Consider the following 24,014-nt stretch of genomic DNA (forward strand, 5'->3'; position numbering starts at 1 on the left):
AGAGCTGGGGTGCAGGCCAGAGATGGGGGGTGTGGGGGGAAGGATTCACCAGAGCCTGGAAAGCAGAACAGGCAGATGTAGTGAAATACACTGCTGAGGGGAGCAGCAGGCAAGACAGGAGAGGTCTGCTGCGCCATGTGGGTTAGTTCTGCCAATAACTTCATAGTGCTGAATCTTAACCCCCTTGTACCAACAGGGAGGCCCTAAAAGATAGAACTTTTTTTTTTTTTTAAAAGATTTATTTATTTATTTATTTATACAAGCACTGGGTACAGTCAGAAGGGCGGGAAGGTGAGAGAGTTCACCAAGCCAGAGCAGGGAACAGAACAGGCAGACTGATGAAATATACTACTGTAAAAGACAGAACTTTTGAATAGTATTACAATAATTAATTAGAAGACTAAAATTGAACATCTTATCCTGATGTGACAACTAACTTTAATGAAAATTAAAATATTATGGAAAATACTGGCAAATAAATACTCAGTTTTTTTACAAAATTACTTTCATTGCAGTGTTGAGTTTTTTAGTCAACATGTTGACTAGATCATGAAAGTAAAACTATATAGGGTTTAGCCCAGAATTCTCTCTTCCATATACTTTGTATCAAGGACTGGTTTTGTTTTGTGGCACCAGGGTGCTTTTAGTTGCATGACCATTTTGTAGCAGTGTTAGGTTGTAAGACATGTAGCATTCTGTAGTTTCTTTCAATTTAGTGTTGATATGATAGCTTATCTTACACTTCAAATTGTGACATTCCCTGTCTTTGATCTCCTATCTCCTGAGATGGGAGATATTTTATTGCTATAATAAATTGCAGACTTTTAGAGCTAACCATGGGAATAATAGTCATGTTGGAAATGTAGTTGAATTCTCCCTCCTGATCTCCAATCCTTCACCCACCACGTCATACATTTTTACACTATAATTTTGGACCTATGCTTTGGAGTAAGACAAATACATTTTAAAAGAGGTTTTATAAAAAGCATATAGAAGTTTAAAATACTTACATTTAGCATTTGCAGGTAATTTTACTACTTTTGCTCTAGAATTTTAATAGCTACAAAGCAGACTTTATGGAGAATAAAAACAGATATGACTGTTGTATATGTATCGGGTATTTTATAGGAAACTTTAGGATGAAACAAAGCATGAAAATACGTTCTTAAAAACATTTAAGAAAGCATTTTTATTAAACTGGATTTTTAAAAAATATTTTTTGAACAACCAGTTTTGTGCCAAAGTTTAAGGTACTTTGCCAAATGACATCTTGAGTAGCCCTTACAGATTTTTGTAGGTCTGTGATTTATTGTCTGTGATTTACACATGATAAAACTAATTATCAGAAAGGTTGATAAGGCCAGTTCCCATAGGAAACGTCAGAGACTTTTGGACTTTGTATCATTTACTTAGGAATCAGCAAGCGGGTAGCTGTTTGCCCCATTTGCTTCTGCTTAGGCACTGGAATGTATGATAACAAAACTAGAGAGCTATGGGAAGTCTTAATACCAATAAAGAAAAGTTGAGGATTATGGTTGTTTCATCAGTTCTTTAATTTTTTTGTTACTCTTTTAGGAAGTATTTACAACTAGAACTAGACTAGAATACATAGAGTCTAATTTTTGTGCTGAGATTGGGACTCTTAATAAATCGAATCATACTGCATAGGATGATAAGAGGACAGGCATCAATGTATTACAAGCTTTCCAGGGGGTGGGAACCCTGTGTATGTGTTTCCACTCTCAAATCTGTCATGGAAATCAATACTTTGGAGAGCCAGAAGGAGAAGAGTTCATAGACTTGTAATTCTTGTTGTGCATGTAAGTATGGAACAAGCCATACCTGGATGGAATGGAGATTTTTTAGGGTAAGCTGAAGTTTGCAGTGGAAAGTAGTTGACATGTATTCTAACTTGTATTGAGTTGTATTGCATGCTAAGATACAACATGTATTGCATGCTAAGATATATCACTGATGATAATAGTGGTGTCCCATGAATAAAAGCATTTGTTCAGCAGATGAAATACTTTTGATGTGCTATTCACCAACATAATGCATAGCTGAAAATAAATGGTTTCATTTTATTTGTTAACTTAATAGTTTTCATATATTTTTTAGTCTTTAACTTATATCTTTTCCTGAGATGCCCCAAATCAGAAAATTTGAAATAAACTAGAAAAAAAGTCCTTTTCTTCTGTTTATTCCTAAGTCTTCATTAGCTTCCACCAGAAAAAAACCTAGTATACTTTTAGTACAGAGGTACAGTTTTTTTTTATAGGAAGTAATGAATGTTAACTAACTTTATTGTGGTAATCATTTTTTTAAAGATTTTATTTATTTTTGCATAGAAGAACTGGGGTATAGGACAGAGGTATGGGGGGTGAGGGGATTCACTGGAGACAGAGTGGGGAGCAGAGCAGGTGAATTTACTGAAATACACTGCTTGAGGGGAACAGCAGGCGAGACAGGAGAGGTCTGCTGTGCCATGTGGGTTAGCTCCCTGGCCAGGGATCAAACCCAGGCCACATTGGTGATAGTATGATAGCACTGAGACTCAACCCCTGTGCCACCAGGAATACCCAAGAGATACAATTCTTAAGGGTTTTTAGATTTCTGCATTAATTGAATGGGATTTCTGTGGTTTTACAGGAATTCTTTTCAAAGAAGTCAGATTGTTCTTTATTCATGTTTGGTTCCCACAATAAGAAGCGGCCAAATAATCTAGTAATAGGTAAGTACTGCATACCTTTTAATGTTTTTATTTATAGTGTCAGCTCTGTTACTCAGATTACTTGATGGTGTTGAGTATTCCAAGAGTAACCAGTAAACTGTAAACTGGCATCTTTATTTTTCTTGTGAATTTGAATTTTAAAAATAATTTTTTTTTTATCAAGGACAAATATTTATTTCCTTGTGTGAATAGCTTTTTATCTACCAGCCTCCAGGTAAAGAATGACATGTAAATGTTACCTTGTCTCAAGTTGTAGATATTATCTAATATAAAACATGTATTCCTAAATTAGAATTAGTTATAAACAAACAAATCAGCATACCTACCCACATAAATTAGCCTTCCTTAATAAATATATTCAGAAATGAACTGTTACCTGGTTATATTGAGACTTGCTGTGGCATTCCCTGACGTAGGCAAACTCTTTATTGTTTGTGGGTCTTTATGTACTCTTGTATCAAATAAGAGAGTTTGGCTAAATGATCTGTAAGATCCTTTCTGGAGTAATCTGTTTTATATAGAGTTGAAAATTTAAGGAGGGGGCACATTTAGAGGTTAAAAGAAGAGCGTAAAGAAGCAGATACTAGGACACTTTGAACATGTAAATAAGTTAGTACATGTAAGGTCACTGGGAAAAATACATGTTTAAAAATAAATGTTTAAATAAATGCTTTCTTCTAGGTCGTATGTATGACTACCATGTGCTGGATATGATTGAATTAGGTATTGAGAAGTTTGTCTCTCTGAAAGACATTAAGGTAAGATACTGATTGATCCTAAAAATAAAAAGCACTATGTAATGTTGTTAACAATAGTGACATCTTGTGGAGAAACTGTACTGATACAGTTTTATAGTTTGAATAAGAGGGAACTTTGTTTTTCAGTTTAGTGTGCTCTAAAATAAAAGCACAGTTTCATTTTACCTTTACTTTAAAAAGTGTATATGTGCGTATTTGTAGTATATAGCACATATATTGAATTAGACTTCAGGCTAATTATTAACTTTTGTCTGGGACCATAGTTTAAATACTATTTCCTTACTCTGAATTATCATAGTCCCTATTTTTTTGGAACCTCAGAAATGCTAGAATTTTCAAAGTGAGCACTTTTTTAAACATAAGAAGTCTTGACTTACATTATTTTGACTGAAACCATCAATTGCCAGCTTAATCTTCTACTTAATGATTTCTATCTTTGTATCTCCTTTATTTGAATGAAATTGTAACATAGAAAGTAGTAAGTAGTCTTAGAAAGGCAAGGAAATTGTCCTAATTCAGCTCCTGATTCCATATAGGACTTTTGCTCCCTCAGAACTATGCTCTGGCTTAATCTATTTCATCAAATACACTTTTTTATTTAGACTTCATAGCTGCTCTGCATATAAAATCTGAAGTATAGATTTAAAGATGGAGCTCCAGAGGAATTCCATTGATGACCTAGAGTTATGCATATACTAGATGAATAGTGTAAACAAGATTATTTCCCAAGGACTTTGTAAGAAAGTTTGTAATGGAAAATTATGTAACTGTTCTCCATTTATGTGTCTTTTGGACTTGTGGTATAGCTAAAAACTTACAGTGCATATATATAATCATGCCTTATCCCAGCTTTTCCCAAAAAAAAGGACATACCATCCAAGTTTCCTGTGGGATCTTACTTTAGTTGGCTATACAAACTTCCTAAAGTATAAGGAAGAGCAGAAGCCTGAGATTAGATTTAAAGATAAAACAGTTGGGTTTGTGACCTGTCTTGGGCATTTAGGTGACATTTGTAACCTGACAAGTCAATTATTTCCTTTATCCTCAATTGCTGTCAAATATTAGATAGGTATGGGGCCTTCCCAGTGGCGCAGCGGTTGAGCACTGGGTTGTAAAGCTACCTGCAGCCTCTGCAGTGCCGGTTCGATCCCTGGCCGCTGGGCGGGGACCCCACATGGTGCACAGACCTCTCCTGCCGCCCGCTGCTCCCCTCAGCAGTGTACTTTATCAGTCTGTTCTGCTCCCCACTCTGGCTCTGGTGAATCCTCTAACCCTCCCACGCTTCTGACTGTACCCAATGCTCGTATAAATAAATAAATGAATCTTTAAAAAATAAAATATTAGATAGGTATAACAACATCAAATGAAATAATATCTATGAAAATGCTTGTCAGTGAAGAAAATGTGTTGGAAAGTGTTTAGTAAAGTATATAAACTGGGGCCTCCTTGGTGGTGCAAGGGGTTAAGTCACAACACTATGAAGCTATCTGCAGCCACTGCAGTATGAGTTCAATTCCTGACCAGGGAGATGACCAACATGGTGCAGCAGACCTCTCCTGTCTCACCGGTTGCTCCCCTCAGCAGTGTATTTCAGTCAGTCTGCCTATTCTGTTCCCCACTTTGTCTCTGGTGAATCCTCTCACCCCCTGCACCTCTGGCCTGTACCCCAGTTCTTGTATGCATAAAGAAATCTTTTTTAAAAATTACTTATAAACTGATGCTTTATTACAGTGGAAGCATTTTATAGCAGTTTCTCTTTGGGGCTATGCATGAATCCCTGGAAATTTTACAGTATATTCCCATTTCACCTTTACCACTGCTGCTAATGTGATCACCAGTTAGTGGCCCTGAGCACTGGCTGATGTATATATGTCAAACCCTCCACTCATTTCCTTTTTTTCTTCTCTTTTTTTTTTAAAGATTTATTTGTGCATACAAGAACTGGGGTACAGGCCAGAGGTGCGGGGGGTGAGAAGATTCACCAGAGACAGAGTGGGGAGCAGAACAGGAGGATCCACTGAATACACTGCTGAGGGGAGCAGCAGGTGAGACAGGAGAGGTCTGCTGTGCCATGTGGGTTAGCTCCTTGGCTGGGGATCAAACTCGCTGCGGATAGCTTCATAGGTTGCATCTTAACCCCTTGCGCCACCAAGGAGGCCCTCCTCCACTCATTTTCACTTCCAAGGCAAAGAAATACTTCCGTCACTGGGCAACCTCAAAATAAAACCACTACTGTTTGTCAGATCTCAGAACAAAAACCATTCAACTTGAATACTGAATTTCTACTCATAGAGTATATCTGTAATTATACATTAATTTATGAGGATATGCTTACATCGGCAATTCCTATATAGACTATTAGGCAGTCATTCACTTTTTATTGCATTATTGCATGATAAATTTTTAGTTTGTTTGGAATTGGGTGTTTTGTTGCACTTTCCCTTTGTATTTTTACCACCTAATTTTTAAGACATCTTCCCCAGGTATTTCTTTCTCTCTTTTTTTAAATACAGATTTTTTTAAATTTATTTATGCATACAGGAACTGGGGTGTAGGCCAGAGGTATGGGGGGTGGGGGTGAGAGGATTCACCAGAAACAGAGTGGGGAGAAGAATGCAGAATAAATAGGCAGATACATTGAAATACACTGCTGAGGGTAGCAGTAGGTGGGGCAGGAGAGGTCTGCTGTGCCATGTAGATTAGCTCCCTGGCTGGGGCTTGAATTCATGCTGCAGTGGCTGGTGATAGCTTGATGGCCTGAGACTTTAATCCTTGCGCCACCAGGGGGTCCCCCAGGTATTTCTTTACTTACTTGCCTACTTTATTGCCAACACTTGTCCTTCTGGTAACTCTTAAGCAACAGGTGATTAGACTATACCAGGAAACTGATTATTCTAGGAGCCTATTTTTCTAGATAGTCAGACTGCTAAGAATGGCTATTTTGCATAAAATAAAACTTAATAAATGAGATTATTAAAATTTAAGGCTAGTTAATTTTATTTTGGATAGTGTAAAATGTATTGTAACTATTTGGGATACTATATTTGAAAAACTTCTGTATAATTTATAATTACTTTTTCCCCCTTGTTTAAAAAAAAAATCATAATTCAAAAGGTTAGTTTAAGAATCTCACATAATGGGCCTCCCCGGTGGCGCAGCGGTTGAGCGCTGGGTTGCGAAGCTGCCCGCGGCCTCTGCGGCGCCGGTTCGATCCCCGGCTGCTCCCCGGCCACCGGAGGAGGATCCCACATGGTGCGCAGACCTCTCCTGCCACCCGCTGCTCCCCTCAGCAGTGTACTTCAGCCCTTCTGCCTGCTCTGCTCCCCGCTCTGGCTCTGGTGAATTCTCTCACCCTCCCGCGCTTCTGACTGTACCCAGTGCATGTATAAACAAAACAAACAAATATAATAAATAAATAAATAAAAACATGCCTCTATAAAAAAAAAAAAAAAAAAGAATCTCACATAAGTATTTTATTGTTAGTATACTATATCATAGTATTTATGTAGTATCGTAGTATTTAGTGTCCTTCAACTTTTGAATAAAGGTCATTTGTTGTAGTTTCTTTAGTTCAGGATTTTCACATTGTGCAAAATACGTGTGACCCATCTAAATCTTAAGTACTATTTCACATAGCTTATTATATTTTTTGATGTATATACAGTATCATGACTTAAAATAGTTTTTTTTTAACTTTTTATCTTTTTTTAAGATTTATTTATTTATTTATACAAGCACTGGATACAGTCAGAAACACAGGAGGGTGAGAGAATTCACCAGAGCCAGAGCGGGGAACAGAACAGGCAGATCAGCTGAAATCCACTGCTGAGGGGAGCAATGGGCGGCAGGAGAGGTCTGCGCACCATGTGGGACCCTTTCCGTCGGCCGGGGATTGAACTGGCGCTGCAGAGGCTGCGGGCAGCTTCGCAGCCCAGCGCTCAACCACTGCACCACTAGGGAGGCCCTTAAAATAGTAGTTTTATTACTATGCATTATGGTTAGAATGGTTTGAAAGCCAAAGTTGTAATTGATGTTGCCTCACTTTCTCTGACTCACTGTATACTTAGTCTTCATGGACTTAGGGGTAGCAGAAATCCTTGAGTAGTCAGGCACAGATGGAATTTGAAAGAGTCATTGAGTCTGGAAGATTCATTCAGGCGCTGATCAGACAGACAGATATAAGGCACATCTCCTAAATATAAGCATGTAAGATTCAGGTTTGGAAGCAGAGAATGGTACCAAGAGTGGTCATGCAAACAGGAAAGCAACAAGTGATCTCTGATTCTAGGGCAGAGGTTGTTTGGTTTTGCTCCAGGAATTTTTTGTTTATTATTTTCCCCTCAATTTGGATAATCCTTGATTGATTTCAGAACAGAAGTAGTAGAATCAATGGAAAGGTCAGACTAACAATTATCCTTCCTCCATAAGTTTTCTTTCAGTTCAAACTTTTTTCCATTTGAGTTTTTCTTCTTTCACTGTTGTGGCTTTTAAAACTGTTTATTACTCACATCACATTCTTGGTATAGAAAATCCAGAAGTGGACAAAGTACTTCCTTGTAGTGAGAACTTCAACCCTGCCTAGTAAGGATTGCTCACTTGTATATAAAGTTCTACTTTCTATAGCATATGTAAAATTATATTGCTTCCCATGTGAACATCTAGTTTGAGTTAGCTTAAAGACACTTAGCTTAAAAACACTAATTATGAGTTTCAGAAGGAAAGGCATAGTGATACAAAATAAAATTAAATGTATTTAGATACTGGGATGCTGGCTCTTAGAGTGCTATATTTGTTTTGAAGCAAACTCAAGCTTTTTATTTTATACTTTGCTTAGAATAATGTTTAAAAGTAACTTATAGTGTTCTTTGACAACTTACTTGGCAATGTTAGGGAGGGGAATGAAATTTTACTTTTAGTATGAGTATTTGTATTTGTATTTTTAAATCAGTGTTGGCACACATAGTTTTAGAATACATAAGAAAATGTAAAATGAGTCTGTATATAAGGTATCAACTACTTTAAAATCAATGTATAGAACCTTGATATATAGAATTATAATTTTTTTTATATCATAGAATAGTAAATGTCCTGAGGGAACAAAACCCATGTTAATATTTGCTGGTGATGATTTTGATACAACAGAAGACTATAGAAGGTTAAAAAGTCTCCTTATTGGTAAGTATTTTAATACTTGTTATCTGCAGAGTGTCTCAGATAGACAATCTAATAAGACTGTCTGGTGGTACTTTGACACTTCACTGTATGTATATGACTTTTTAGTGAATCTGATTTTTCCCTTATTTTATTTCCCACTAACAGTAGCAGAGAATTAAGGGGATCATGTTTTTAATAGTTTTTTTTTTAATCTTAAAACATTTTTATAGTCGTGGCTTTGGTATATAACACATAGGTTTCAGGTGTACACCATTTATAAATCAACATCTGTCTATATTACTTGATGCTTGCTCACCCCCAAAAGCCTAATTTGACTACTTGTACCTGATATTTCCTCCATCCATTTCCCAACACCATTTTCTTCTGGCAACCATTGTTTTGTTCTTACAGTCCAAGAGTGTGTTTTTGTTTTGTTTTATCTGTTCATTTGTTTTATCTTCTACAATTGAGTGAAATCATGTATTGGGGCCTCGCTGGTGGCGCAGGGGTTAAAGCGCCAGCCATGAGCTAACCCACATGGCGCAGCAGACCTCCTGTCTCGCTTGCTGCTCCCCTCAGCAGTGTGTTTCAGTTGATCTGGCTGTTCTGCTCCCCTTTTTGCTTCTGATGAATTCTCTCCCCCGCCCCACCTCTGTCTTGCACCCCAGTTCTTATATGTATAAATAAATAAAAATAAATCTTTTTAAAAAATCATGTATTTGTCTTTCTCCATCTGACTTATTTCACTTAGTATACTATTGTCTAGGGCTATCCATGTTGTAATGGCAGAATTTCATCTTTCTTTTTTTTTTTTTTCCGATGAATAGTATTCCATTGTGTGTATACACCACATCTTTATCCAATCACCCACCAGTGGGCACTTAGGTTGTTTCCAACTCTTGTCTATTGTGACTAATGCTGCCACAAATGAGATGCATGTATGTCGTTTAATGCTATGCTAACTTTGGTATCAAACTATTTGTGTGTCATTTTACGCCTTTTCATTTTTATTTTTCATTTTTTTAAAGAGTTATTTATTTATTTATACAAGCACTGGGTACAGTCAGAAGTGCGGGAGGGTGAGAGACTTCACCAGAGCCAGAGCGGGGAACAGAACAGGCAGAGTGACAAAGTACACTGCTGAGGGGAGCAGCAGGTGGGCAGGAGAGGTCTGTGCGCCATGTGGGACCCTCGCCGGGCGGCTGGGAATCAAACCAGCGCTACAGAGGCTGCAGGCAGCTTTGCAGCCCAGCACTCAATCACTGCACCACCAGGGGAGGACCGATTTTACCTTTTTAAATGCTTGTAGTCTTCTGACATTAAATTTATACCAAGAGAGTATGAAAACATTAGGAAAAGATTTATGTACTTACTACACAGCCCCAGTATCACTGTAAACATACTCTAATGAAATTTTTCTCTGTCCCTTTCTGCCAGACTCTTGGCACCTGCTGTATATTGTACTTGTCTATTTATTTTTGGGGGCTTACTGACTTTCTTCTGATGCAATTTAGTTGCAGTTGGTGAACCCAGTGTCTTTACTGAACTCCCAATAACTTGCTTTCTTAATCTCCCTTAATTTTCTTCCTCTTATTTCCTTAAATAAGTAGTTTATTGAAAAAATATTATGCACATTCCTGTTGTTTTACTGATTTCATTCATTCTCTGTTTCTTTCATTCTTGCAAATATCAGGTTAAGTTTTTTTTTTCCCCCCAGGAAATCCACGGTGATGACTCGGGCTCTTTTTGTTTTATTATCATTGTCATCCTAGGTTCCAAGCATATGCTAGGTTCGTCATACTGATTGTTCCATTCTCACGATAACCTTGTCAATTTGTCTTATAGGTGACGCATTCTTAGTGAACTATGCTATTTACTAATGATTTATGTAATGATTCCACCTTTTCCTTTGTGTTCACACTTTCCCTTAAAATCCATTATACAGTTATTACTATTGTCAGAGATTGACATTATGTTTAACAATCTTAAAACACTTTCTCTTTTTGGAAATTGGCATTATTCATCTCTATGATTTTTTAAAAGGTTACTATTACTTAATATTCTGTTGTCACATCTTTTTTAGCTCTTGAAAGATTTATTTTGTCCTTAAATGTCTGAATTCTTCTGATACTGAGTAGCATTTTCTCAAATTTATGTAATTTATTCCACTTGAGCTTTTTCACTTGCACCATTTTTATAAGTTATGCCACATGCTTTTTTTTTTTTTTCTCTTCTTTTGACTTTTTATATCCTTTGCCCTAGATGTATTTTTTTTCCAACCACTTCTTTTTTATTGAGGTCACATAAGTTACCACACTGCATATGACTCAGAAGGGTTGCACCACTTCAGACTATGTTACTACACTACACCCACCACCAAAGTACCCATAATCCTCCACCACCATCCTTTGCCCTACTGACTTTCAAAAACTTGGTGGGGTGTATATAATAAATAAATTGTATATATGTTCTTTATAAATCTGAACTGAGCAAAAAAGGTTTATTCATTTTTCCATATTGGGCTAATTTATCATCTTACTGTTGGGATTACAATATTTACAACCTCTCTTTTCTCTTACTAAATGGCTATTAAAAAAAAAGAGTACCAGTAGTAGCTGTTTAATTCCTACTAAAGGTCTTGCGTTTGGTGATATTCCATTCTACAGATAGGAAAATGGTGGCTTAGAGAGGTTAAGAGCTGTAAAGTAGGTGAACTAGAATCAGAATCCAAAGCCTGAACTTTCTGCCAGTGCTGTCTGTCTTGGCTATGGTGAACAATTCCCTTGCAAAGTCTTTGCTGTACCTTCCAATTTGTATTTTTATGAATTAAAAAAAAATCACATATGAAACACAATGACTAATAATATTTCCTTTCAATATTACACACCCCAAAACATAAAGGGTGTTTTTCCAGCCAAGTTTTCTATTACTTGTATTCCACTGACCCATATTTTTAACTTCTCACCCCTGGTTTTTCTGTATGATTATTGTTAGTGAGAGAGGCACTTAGAATTTGTTGTAACAGAGTGAGCTTTTTGTTTGTTTTTGTCTAAGTGGTTTGTATTAAAACTTTCTTTTTATGTCATGCTTCCACTAGATGGCAGGAATGACCACATAATGCAGTGATGTGAGAAGAGTGAAACCCAAAAAGGAATATGGGGACAGAGGAGAGAAAGGAATAGAATGAGATAATAGGGCACTAAGGGAAGTTGTCTTTGATATATATTGTAAATATAAAGTTAGACAGCTGTAGGCTTCTTGGTTTATGTTGTGTGTTCAAATGTAATAAAGTAGAGAATAGTAGGGAGAGAGAATTTTATCAAGGGAATCCTCTCTTGCAGAAAGTTTTTTTTTCATTATCCATAAAGAAAAATTAACTTCCTTAACGCCAGTATTTTCATGCTAGATATCTATTTTGTGTTGTTTTTTTTTTTTAATTTTGCTTTTTGTGTTTTCTTAAATATTCTATAAAATTGTAGTTAATCTTAGTGGGTCCTGCTTTTCTTTCTAAAAAACCATAAGTATCTGCTTTTAGATTTAGCCAATCCTAATTTTTATGGTTACATTTTTATATGACTACTCCTTGTTTATTAAGATAACAATAAAACTGATAACGTAATAGGTTAATTTTATTGAATATTCCTTTAAGGCCTACCTAAAATTTTAACAACCTGAGTAATTTTTCTCCATTGCTTTTATCTACATAAATGTTTATATTTGTATAAGTGGTCATTGTTTTAATCTTTTTTACTTCCTAATTCTTATTCTATTCGAGCAGTGTGGAATGAAAATAACTGCCATAGGTTAAGTCATGTAGTTAAATTTAATCCTTTCTACAGCTCTACAAAAGTAATTATGTTAGTCTGCTCAGGTTGCCATAACAAAATCCTTAACAACAGAAATTTATTTTCTCACCGTTTTGGTGACTATACGGCCTCAAAATTTCCCTTTTTACCTCAGCCATCGTTCCTGTTCACTTTAGAGTCAGTCTTTTTGGCAGTGTTCTGAGTATCAACACATTTTAGTCCATCACCCCTTTGATATTGCAGGCTCTTCTTGTATTTTCATTGCCCTAATCCTGGAATCAGGACCCTTAGGGTTGTTGTTTTAAGTGGGGAATTGTTTTGGAAATCACATTCTGGGTACTAGGGATTTATTGTTTCTAGGCTGTTTTATGAACTATGAAATTTGTTTAAGATAAAATATATCCTTTGTTTTTATATTGAATTTTTAATTCATATTTAAGACAAAAGAAATTTCACTTTATTGACCTCATATCTATATCTTCTTTCTTCCATGACAAAAATCTGTATTCTCTGATTCCCAGAGTAATTATGCATTTACTTTACACTGTATTATACATGCAAGTGTACAATAAAATACCAGTATTATTACTGTTAATGTGATATTGATTGCAATTAATGCTTTTGGGTTTTTTCTTTGTTTTATATTTTTGTTTGTCTATAAGATATATCCTGTTAGGTGCATATAATTGAATTGCTGTGTTTTGAAGTCACTTGAAATAGTTTTTTTTTTTCTGTATAATTATGCCTCCTACTTACTTCACAGTTTCATTTTATTTTCAATTTTTAGGGATTACTTTAATTTTTTTGACTTTTAATTATTTAAAATGTTGAGATAAACTTTGCATACAATCACTTGCACATATTTGAGGTTTTAAAATTTGATGCTTTTTGATATATGTATACACCTGTGAAAACATTATTACAATCAAGATACAGAACGTTTTCACCATCCCCTCAAAATGTCCCCGTGTCCTTTTGTAATCTGTCCTTTTTTCTGTATTGTAAGCAAACTTTGATCTGCTTCCTGTCATTGTAGATTAGTTTGCACTTCTTCGACTTTTAGATAAATGCAATCATGCAGTATATAATTTCTTGGCCTGGCTTCTTTCATTCAATTTAAAAGTCATTCATGTTGTGTGTATCAGTAGTTATTCCTTTTTGTTGCCACGTAGTATTCCATTTATAGCAACTATTTCACAATTTATTTAGCTCTTCAGTTGTTGATGGATATTTAGGTTGATTACAGCTCTTGACTATTATCAGTAGATCTGCTATGAACATTATATATAAATTTTCCTGGAGACATGTTTTCATTTCTTTTGGGTAAACAGAACTGAAAGCATATGGAATGGACTGAAATGGTTGGCGCATTTAAATAATGTGTCTGTAACATTTTAAGAAACTGTCAAAGTGTTCTGCAATGTGGTAAAATTACCATTTTACATTCCCACCAATGGTTGCCGCATCTCTTTTGGTAGACCATTCTTTATAATTATAGTTATTGTAAGGGGTGTTGTATACTAATGGTAATGTATATCCAAAGTCATATATACAAAATAAAGGAGTGGTATTGTTGCTGTCTTAAGGCGCAGACATTTTTAATTTTTGTGAAGTCTATTATGTCCTTTTTTCCCCCTTAATGGTATATTATTACTGTGTTTTGTTTAAGATACTTCTGCCTATTCCAAGGTTACAAAGACTATTTCTCTCATGTTTTCTTGAAGTATCACAGTTTTGATTATTCATTTTGGCTTATGATCTATTTTAAGTTAATATTTGGGGGTCTCCCCTGGTGGTGCAGCAGTTGAACGCTAGGCTGCGAAGCTGCCCGCAGCCTCTGCAGCACCAGTTCGATCCCCAGCCTCTGGCAAGGGTCCCACATGGCGCACAGACCTCTACTGCCGTGCCTGCTGCTCCCCTTAGCAGTGTACTTTGTCATTCTGCCTGTTCTGTTCCCTGCTCTGCTCTGGTGAATTCTCTCACCCTCCCGCGCTTCTGACTGTACCCGGTGCTTGTATAAATAAATAAATAAATAAATAAATCTTAAAAAAAAAAGATTTATTAAAAAAAGTTAATATTTGGGTAAGGTGTGAGATAAGGGTCACTGCTTTCAAAACTGTCTCCTCTCATTTCATTCTTAAAAACTTATGGGAAAAGCGTGGCTTCCCTGGTGGCCTAGTGGTTAAGTCTCCATGCTGTCACTGCTGTGGCCTGAGTTCAATTCCTGGACAGGGAGCTAACCCACATATGGATCGGCGACCTCTCCTGTCTCTCCTGCTAACCCCCTTGGCAATGTATTTCAGTGGATCTGTCTGTTCAGCTCCCCACTCTGTCTCTGGTAAATCCTCTCACCCCCTGCACCTCTGGCCTATACCCCAGTTCTTCTACAAAATAAATCAATTTTAAAAAATAATAATAAAGAAAACTTATGGGACAAGCACATTTCCTTAGAAAATTCTGCATTATAAAAGCCAATTCAGGGCCTCCCCCGTGGCACAGCGGTTGAGCGCTGGGTTGCGAAGCTGCCCGCAGTCTCTGCAGCACCAGCTCGATCCCCGGCTGCTCCCCGGCCACCAGAGGAGGGTCCCGCATGGCGCGCAGACCTCTCCTGCTGCCCGCTGCTCCCCTCAGCAGTGTACTTCGGTCCTTCTGCCTCCTCTGCTCCCCGCTCTGGCTCTGGTGAATTCTCTCACCCTCCTGCGCTTCTGACTGTACCCAGTGCTTGTATAAATAAATAAAGAAATCTTTAAAAAAAAAAAAAAAAAAAAAAGCCAATTCAGGAGAGACTGAAATGTTTCTCATACCCCAGAATTTTTTTTAAAGATTTGTTTATTCATTTTTGTGTAGAAGAACTGGGGTATATACCAGAGATGCAGGATGTGAGAGGATTCACCAGAGACAGAGTGGGGAGCAGAACAGGTGGATTTACTGAAATACACTGCTGAGGGGCGCAGCAGGCAAGACAGGAAAGGTCTGCTCCGCCATATGTGGGTTAGCACCCTGGCCAGGATCGAATTTAGGCCATAGCAGTGATAATGCTGAGACTTAACCCTTAGGCCACCAGGGAGGCCCCCAGAATTATTCTTGACTGCAATAATGCTACTGCAACAATGAGGGGGCTTTATTTTATAACTTTATTTTATAACTTGAAGTTATTTTATAACTTCACTGAAGAGAAGTTAGGTTTTGGCAGAATCATGGGAAAGCTCTTCATTAATTATCAAAATTTAGATCATATACCTTGAAAAAGTTGATATGGTTTGGTTTATAAAAATGGCCTTGAGGGTTTTTGTTTGTGGACATAAGGTGTAGGGGAGGGGGCTATATACATGTACATGCACACTTGTCTTTGTTTTATACACATTAGTGCCCTGATTTTATTTCAGTTAATGACATGAAAGGAAAAGCGAACAAAATGCACATATGTTCATATATCTATCTGAAGATAATTCCCATCGTATAAGCTAATGGAAGGGGAAGAAATCTCAGAATGATGTTTCCTGTTTATTATATCTCCAGCCTTTGGGCAGTTCTTTCTAAGTAATTAAGTGAGATGAACTTTTATGTATAATTGTATAATATTTTCTTAGTTAAATCTTTTTCATGTATACCCATTTAACCTTCTTTGGGTTCAGTTTCCATAGTTATAAAATGAGGGGATCAAATTCGTTGTTGGTCTTTCATTTATGAGCTACCCTCACAACATTAGCCAAGTTAGATTCTAATGTCCATAGTGTTGTTCAGTGGAGATTTTTCTTCTAGTTGACTGCTGTTTTGAAAAGGAAACTTTATGTCCCTGCCAAAAATGAAAAATGATATATGATTAAATAAATAATACATGATTTATATCTGCTTGTATATCGTTCAAAGTCATCTCATGTGTCACCATAACATGATAACTACACCACAGGAAAACAGCCTACTCATTGACCTCAGTGGTTGTGTTCTGGCTTTAATAATTTATTGTTTTGTTTTTCTCTTTGCTCATATAATTGAGATTTCTTGTTAGAATTTTCATGCTTATTGCTTCCCTGCCCACAATAAAACAAAGACTATTTTGGTTTTATAGTTGATAGTTGTAATTTGTAGACATTTTATGGATGTTTTAGTAATTTTCCAATCTTCTTGATTTAAATTTTATTCCTTAATTTACATTTAGAAAATTAATATCTGTGATAAATATGATGTGCGCCTATGCTAAGCATTGGTTTAGAGAGAGAACTTCAAAACTGAAAAATCTGGACCTCTCTGGTGGCCCAGCAGGTTAAGTCAGAGCACTTTGAAGCTATCTGCAGATCCCTGGCTAGGGAGTTAACCCACACAGTGCAGCAGACCTCTCCTGTCTTGCCCACTTCTCCCCTCAGCAGTGTATTTCAGTCATTCCACCTGTTCTGTTTCTCATTCTGTCTCTGGTGAATCCTCTCACCCCCTGCACCTCTGGCCCTGTACCCCAGTTCTTGTATGCATAAATAAATATGTTTAAAAAAAAACAACAACTGAAAAATCCCATGACTCAGGAAACTAAACACAAATAATATTGAGGTAAAACGGAAGCAGGGTGGCCCTTCTGATATTATTCAGGGATCAGTTTTGTGTTACCCATCTTTTTAGATGAGCATCTATACAAAACGGAGCGGCTTTTTAGAATCCGGCTATTTGTAACTGAATTTTAAAGTGTGTTAGTCTTTTTCTTTAGATTTCTTCAGAGGCCCCACAGTATCAAATATCCGCTTGGCTGGTTTAGAGTATGTTCTGCACTTCACTGCGCTGAATGGGAAGATTTACTTTCGAAGCTATAAGTAAGTGCATTTCTTAGCATGTTTTTTGTTAATCTTCAGGGTTAGCATTTTAGTGTGACTGTTTTATAGAGTTGGTGTCTGGCCAGAAGTTTGTTTTGGAGAATGTGCAGAATAGTAGTGGCAGCAGCTTTGTGCTGCTCCCCCAACCCTGTTATTCCTCATAGTAACTTCTGAACCCTGCTTTTCCAGGTCACCAGAGCATCTAATGCTCCACACTTTCTGAGCTTAGAACACTAATCAGTCTTGACCCTTCCTAGTTTTATACAGTAGTTCCTTATTTTTCTTGACTGATTTTAGAGCACCAATCACAGTTTTGCTAGACCAACCAAAGCAAATCTCAAAACCCAGTCTGAAAAATGGAGTCTGAAAGGAATAAGAAGATTCAATCACTAGATTACTTTTACTCTCCTGTCACGTCAGTCTCTACTTCTGCCTCTACCACAATATATATATATATATATATATATATATATATATATATATATATATATTAATCCTTACAAGCTGATTTTGTTTTCATTAAAAAACTTGATGACATCCTTCTAGAAGTGTGCTTTTTGAGGTAAGTGTGAATTTTTTTCTTTATAAAGTGTTGATGATAGCTGATCGGAGCCCACACTTTACTGGAGAATTCATTAACTCCCACAAACTACCTCTCTTTATATACTGAATTCAGACTGTTAGCCATGCTGAGCTTTTGATGCGACAGTGCAGCCCAAGAGCCAACAGCCCAGTGTCTTCTGGGCAGTAGTGCTGTTTGTGCAACCATTGTGGACTTCAGCATTACATCCATGGTTTTTAATTTTGTTTTTTTTCTTCACAATGAAATACATGGTTGACCAGCTTTTGTCCAGTGAACAGTTAAATAAAACTAAATATTCACCTCTCTGGTCAATAATTTCCGTCTCTGTCTCAACTATATTAAGTCAGAAATAATCAGTTCTTTCACCATGTGATTAGAACCAGAATTTGTTTTCCTCTTGTTTAAGCAATCTTAAGCAAAATACAATATCTACATGACTGCAAGATGTAATTTTAATAGTCATTTTAGGTAGTTGAACCCTGTTAGTCTGTTGTTTGACTTTCAAACTTGACATTGGTGTCTTTAAGAATGTATTATATTGGGGCCTCCCTGTTGGTGCAAGGTGTTAAGCACTGCACTATGAAGCAATCCACAGCCTCTGCAGCACGAGTTCGATCCTTGGCCGGCCAGGGAGCAACCACATGGTGAGGAAGACCTCTCCTGTCTCACCTGCTGCTCCCCTTAGCAGTGTATTTTGGTCAGTCTGCCTGTTCTGTTCCCCACTCTGTCTCTGGTGAATCCTCTCACCCCCTGCATCTCTGGCCTGTACCCTAGTTCATGTATGCATAAATAAATCTTTTAAAAAAAAAAAAGAATGTATTATGATCTAGGTGACTCCTATGTAGAGAACAAGTAATAAAGGATGAGAAGTGGGCACAATAGGTGAAAAGAGTCAAAAGGTACAAACTTCCAGCTATAAAATAAATAAGTCATGCAAATAAAATGTACAGCCTGGTCACTATAGTTGGTTTTTTTTTTTTTTTTTAAGATTTATTTATTTATGCATATAAGATTTGGGGTATAGGCCAGAGATGCAGGGGGTGAGAGGATTCACCAGAGACAGAGTAGGAAACAGAACAGGCAGACTGACTGAAACACACTCCTGAGGGGAGCAGCAGGCAAGACAGGAGAGGTCTGCTGCACCATGTGGGTTGCTCCCTGGCCTGCTGGGGATGGAACTCCTGTGGATTGCAGATTGCTTCATAGTGTGGTTCTTAACCCCTTGTGCCACCAGGGAGGCCCTGGTCACTATAGTTAATGCTTCATTGCATATCTGAAAATTGCTAAGGGAATAGATTTATAAATATTTAAATGATTCGCCCCTGGTATACAGTAGTATAAAAGTTTTGGGGAAACACCCTTGTACCTCTGTATGTGTATATATCTCACTGCAACCAGTAGATCTTAAAAGTTCTTATCACAAGAAAAAAAAATTTCATAACTATATATGGTAACATAATTAACTAGACTCATTCTGGTAATCATTTTGCAGTTTATACAAGCTTTTGTTTTATTACTTAAACTCCTTGCCTGAGACCTTTCTAACATATGCTAATACTTCCTGTTTTGCATATATCTCCCCGTAAAACCTAATCAGTGTCATAGCAAAGGCATACGTGATAATAATACAAATTCAAATTACAATTTGAACAAGAGTAGTAATGTCATTTTTTTCAAGAAATAGGCAAATATTTAAAGATGTACCAAAGGGCCTCCATGGTGGCACAGGCGGTTGAGCGCCGCACTATGAAGCTGTTCACAGCCTCTGCAGCGCAGGTTTGATTCCCGCTGGCCAGCCGGCGAGAATCCCACATGGCACGGCGGACCTCTCCTGTCTCGCCCGCTGCTCCTCTCAGCAGTGTGTTTCATCAATCTGCCTGTTCTGTTCCCTGCTTTGTCTCTGGTGAGTCCTCTCACCCTCCCGTGCATCTGGCCTGTACCCCAGCTCTTGTATAAATAAAATAAATCTTTAAAAATATATATATATACACCAAAATTACCAATTAAGATCTAATAGCATAAGTTAATTTGAGAGATAAGGAACTGTATTCTGTTTATTTGTCTCTCTATATTGTACCATATGACCCTGCAGAACTGGTAGCAGTTTTGACTTAAAACTTATAGGGGTGAGAAAAGAAAGAGAAGTTGGGATCTGAGATGGAGATTAGCCATATGATATAAAATTTCTGGATAGTAGACATTTAACTGAGATAGATGAATTGACGTGTCTGTCTTTATGGGGGAAAGTGCAGTGTGTGTAAATGGGATGAAGGTAAACCAAATGATTTTTGACAACATACATGTATATTTCGTAATGATTCAGTGTCTTACATATTCTTCATATACCTTAGCATGATCCCTCAAATCATTTATAAATTTTCTATTAATACATTTCCTCTCTGAGAGAGAGTGAAGGATTGATAATTGATAATTTAAGATTCTAGATTTCACCGTTAAAAGTTTCTAAAAGAGAAAGGATATAAGTTCATCTATATAGACAGTATGGCACTGTAATTTTTTCTTCCATAATAGCAACACATGTAGTTCTTTGGAAATAATTTTATATACCACTCAAAAAGTTATGTTATTATGCAATTTGCAGCAACATGGGTGGCGCTGGAAGGGATCATGCTCAGCAAAACAAGCCAGAAAGAAAAAGAAAAATACCGGATGGTCTCACTGATAGCAGGAATCTAGAGAACTTAAATAAGGGACCAGGAAAATGAATAACTATAAGAAAGTGAAAATCAAAATCAACAAAAAACTATGAACCAGAGACACTTTTTTCGGGGGTGGGGGGCAGGAGGGGAGGGACTGGGGTCAGAATGGGGGAGTTGCAAATGTATGGGGAATATAAAAATAAAATTTATTACTTAAAAAAAAAGTTAATATTCAAAGACATATTGCTGACTGTGAAGCAATATTTTGCATTCTGTCTTAACAAAAATAAATGCTGCGTTTTTGGTTAAAAAAAAAGTTATGTTATTAGAGGGTACTTGCATAAATGAAAAGACACTATTGAGGTGTTTTGCTACATAAAGTGGTACTTTGGTGATTTGAATCCACCAGGCATGCTTTGAACTGTATGTTCCATATTGATGTTTTCTGTTTCTTTGAAAATTACCACTTTAAATGGTAGAAAAAATGAAAATTGATATATAATTTTCCTAGTATTTAAAATAATCTACTGAACACATCTTTTTTTTGATAATGTTTATCAATAATCTTGGTAGGAGGTCTGTATTATAAATAGGATATATTTGGAAGTACTGAAAGTAGTGGAAGCAACTATGTAAGTGTATGACAGAGTCAAATGTTCACTTCCACCATTTGCTTTGAATTAGCTTATAAGGAAGATGCTCAGATATGAGCCAATTTTGAACTTCTAAAAATATTTTCTCCCGTAGTGGGCTTGAGACGGGTGTTCTGTCAGGTCTCTCTGGGACACTAAAGACTCTTGTTGAGACTCTTTCCCTCTGCTTGCTCTCTTTTAGTCTCATCCTCATATCTGTTTTATATTTTAATGTTAACGAAAAGTATAGCTTTTTTTGTTTTTTAACAATCTGCTTTATACATATCCTTGGCTTTTGTTTTTGTTTTTGCTTTCTTCAAGGCAAAAATTACTGTGCCTAATCTAGCATATCTATCACTGTGACTCTTCCTGCAAATAGTAAGTGTACCTCCCACGAATAGGCTTCATTGGTTGGTTAGCTGCCTGTGACATATTTAGGACCTTACCGGCCGTTAATGAGCTTTTGCAGACTCATTTCTGCTTCCTAGTGTTTGCTGCTCTTGCGAGTCCTCTTACTATCCTTTCCTTTTCAGTTCTTTCTCTTTTTTCATGTCACCTATTGTCTCTCTCATGCTCCAGCTTTGTTGTGAAAGACTGATCTTTTATAAACATTGTTAATAATTCTTTTTTTTTCCCATGTAGAATTTTGGCCACTTTAACAAATTGGGTCTCTCAACTCAAATAATCTTCAGCTCTTCCAGCTTCCAGTTGTCTTTGTGGCATCTCTCACAAAAAGAATTTGCAAATCTTCCCACTCTATATTTCATAGGTTTCCAGATCCAGAGCTCCTTGGACATATGGTATCCAGAAAGTCATAGTTTTGTTATATTAGGATTTTTTCATTTATTCTGATCCATAGAGATGAGTTTATTTCTGAGCTGTCGGGGAAAGTTGATACTGAATAGGTCTTAGAGGAATAAGAATTTCTTAATTATATAAAACAATGTTTCAAAGATAGTTAAAATTTTTATACTTGTGTAGATTTGTAAATAGATAAAGTCAAAGGATTCCATTTCCCTTATTTTTAAAAATAAGGGAGTCAAAGTATATACTTGGCCTCAATGTGTAAAGTTTAGAATTTCTAAACCTTTTGGCATGACATACATTATGAACGATGTTTGGGGAGGGATAGGACTTGTATTACTGTCAAAGCAGCATTTTTTTTTCCCTACTTCTTAAAGGTTGCTGTTGAAGAAATCCGGTTGCAGAACACCGCGGATTGAATTGGAAGAGATGGGTCCCTCGTTAGATCTGGTTATGAGGAGAACACATCTGGCATCAGATGACCTTTATAAGTTATCTATGAAAATGCCAAAAGCCCTCAAGGTACGTAACTTGCAGATTAGTGTCACATTTACTTCTTTCTTCCACTCTTCTTTCTAAAATGGATTTGCAGGATATTGCATTAAAAGACTTATACATAAAGAGATCAATAAAATGGAGGCAAAGAAGGGAATAAGAGAGAAAAAAGCAAATGAGCCAACCAAAAATATAATAAATGAGTTGAAGAAATGAGGTGGGGTTTTAAGTGTGGTTGAGAGCTTTCTGGTAGCCCAAACTGAGCATTGTGAAGACCGGAGATTTATTAGAGTACAGAATGAGTAACCCATACTTTAATAAAATGTGTTTTGACTTTTGAATGATTTTTAAAAACACATAGAAATGGCATATTTAGACTATCAATAAAAATTGAAGTGATTGTCATAATTTCCTTAAGCTAAACACAGAAAAGTTTTTCTGTGTATGGTAGTCTGTGTGTTGCTTCTCAGACTATACTCTGAAAATGTTCTGGAAATTGTTACTATAATAACACCTACTTCTCTTGACTTACATGTCTTCTGTGGTTCTTTGAGATGGTCACTCACTATAGCCAGTGCCGAATGGTCTTTATTCTAAAACCAAAGAAAACCACAGGGGCCTGATAGCCCATGAAGAATTCAGTAGTATTGTTGGTATTTTTTTTATATCATCTGAGAAATAGATAATGCTCTAATAGATAATAATTAATCTGGCCTATTAGAATGTTTTGCTTTTATGAATTTGATAGCATATTCATGTTTTAATTTATGGGCCCTAAAGTTTTCTATATGGTTGTAATAAGTCGTTGCAACAGACATTTTCAGTGCCCTGACCATACCTTGTTTCTTCCTACTTAAACATTAGTCTGATTTCCATCTGAAGACATGAGCAAAAAACAAATGCTTAATCTCAGATCTCACCTTAGACCTACTAAACAAGAATTTAGAAAGACCTCCTAGTGTTTTGTATGCATTTTTATGTTTGAGAAGGAAAGTGTAGGGATACAAACTAACATTTTAAGGGAGACCACTCACAAATTGTTAGTAAGGTTATTTTTGTTACATACTGGATTTTTACTAGTTCATGCTATTGAAAGACCATTAAATATATGTATTCTTGTTTCATAGCCAAAGAAGAAGAAAAATATCTCCCATGATACTTTTGGTACAACTTATGGAAGAATTCATATGCAGAAGCAAGACCTAAGCAAACTACAAACCAGGAAAATGAAGGGATTGAAGAAACGACCTGCAGAAAGGATAATAGAAGACCAGGAGAAAAAATCAAAGAGAGTTAAAAAAAATTGATGGAACTTAGCAAATAACTACCTTATCTGTTTGTATAAGAGAATTATCAAACATCATTTCAGAGTTTCTTAAATGTTATTGGATATTTTTGTAACATGATAATTTACCTAAGTTATGTATTATGAACAGTAATGTACTAATACCAGGTTGAAAGTAAGTCTCCTACTTGAAATAGTACAAGTACATCTTGGTGTGCATTTTTTCTCTAAATTTCCTTCTACCTACTCCCTGCAAGTCCCTTATCTCATTCTGTGGTTAAGTGAGAAAGGATTTTCAGAACAGCCA

General features: G+C 36.5%; 1 protein-coding gene across 2 annotated transcripts in view; it reads left to right on the plus strand.

The window, feature by feature from the left end:
• The window catches only part of RPF2 (ribosome production factor 2 homolog), a 31,875-nt gene extending 8,137 nt beyond the window's left edge, over positions 1-23,738 (plus strand). For both annotated transcript variants that reach the window (XM_037520231.2, XM_037520232.2), the window contains exons 5-10: positions 2,650-2,731; positions 3,413-3,489; positions 8,565-8,664; positions 17,146-17,248; positions 22,305-22,449; positions 23,550-23,738. In XM_037520231.2, the coding sequence (XP_037376128.1) occupies positions 2,650-2,731; positions 3,413-3,489; positions 8,565-8,664; positions 17,146-17,248; positions 22,305-22,449; positions 23,550-23,729 (687 nt within the window). In that variant the 3' untranslated portion in view covers positions 23,730-23,738. The remainder of the gene's footprint in view (positions 1-2,649; positions 2,732-3,412; positions 3,490-8,564; positions 8,665-17,145; positions 17,249-22,304; positions 22,450-23,549) is intronic.
• Positions 23,739-24,014: the final 276 nt, after the last annotated feature.

This window comes from Talpa occidentalis, unplaced genomic scaffold (genome assembly GCF_014898055.3).
Source record: "Talpa occidentalis isolate TD23 unplaced genomic scaffold, MPIMG_talOcc4v2.1 talOcc4.2, whole genome shotgun sequence".
Classification (NCBI taxonomy): domain Eukaryota; kingdom Metazoa; phylum Chordata; class Mammalia; order Eulipotyphla; family Talpidae; genus Talpa; species Talpa occidentalis.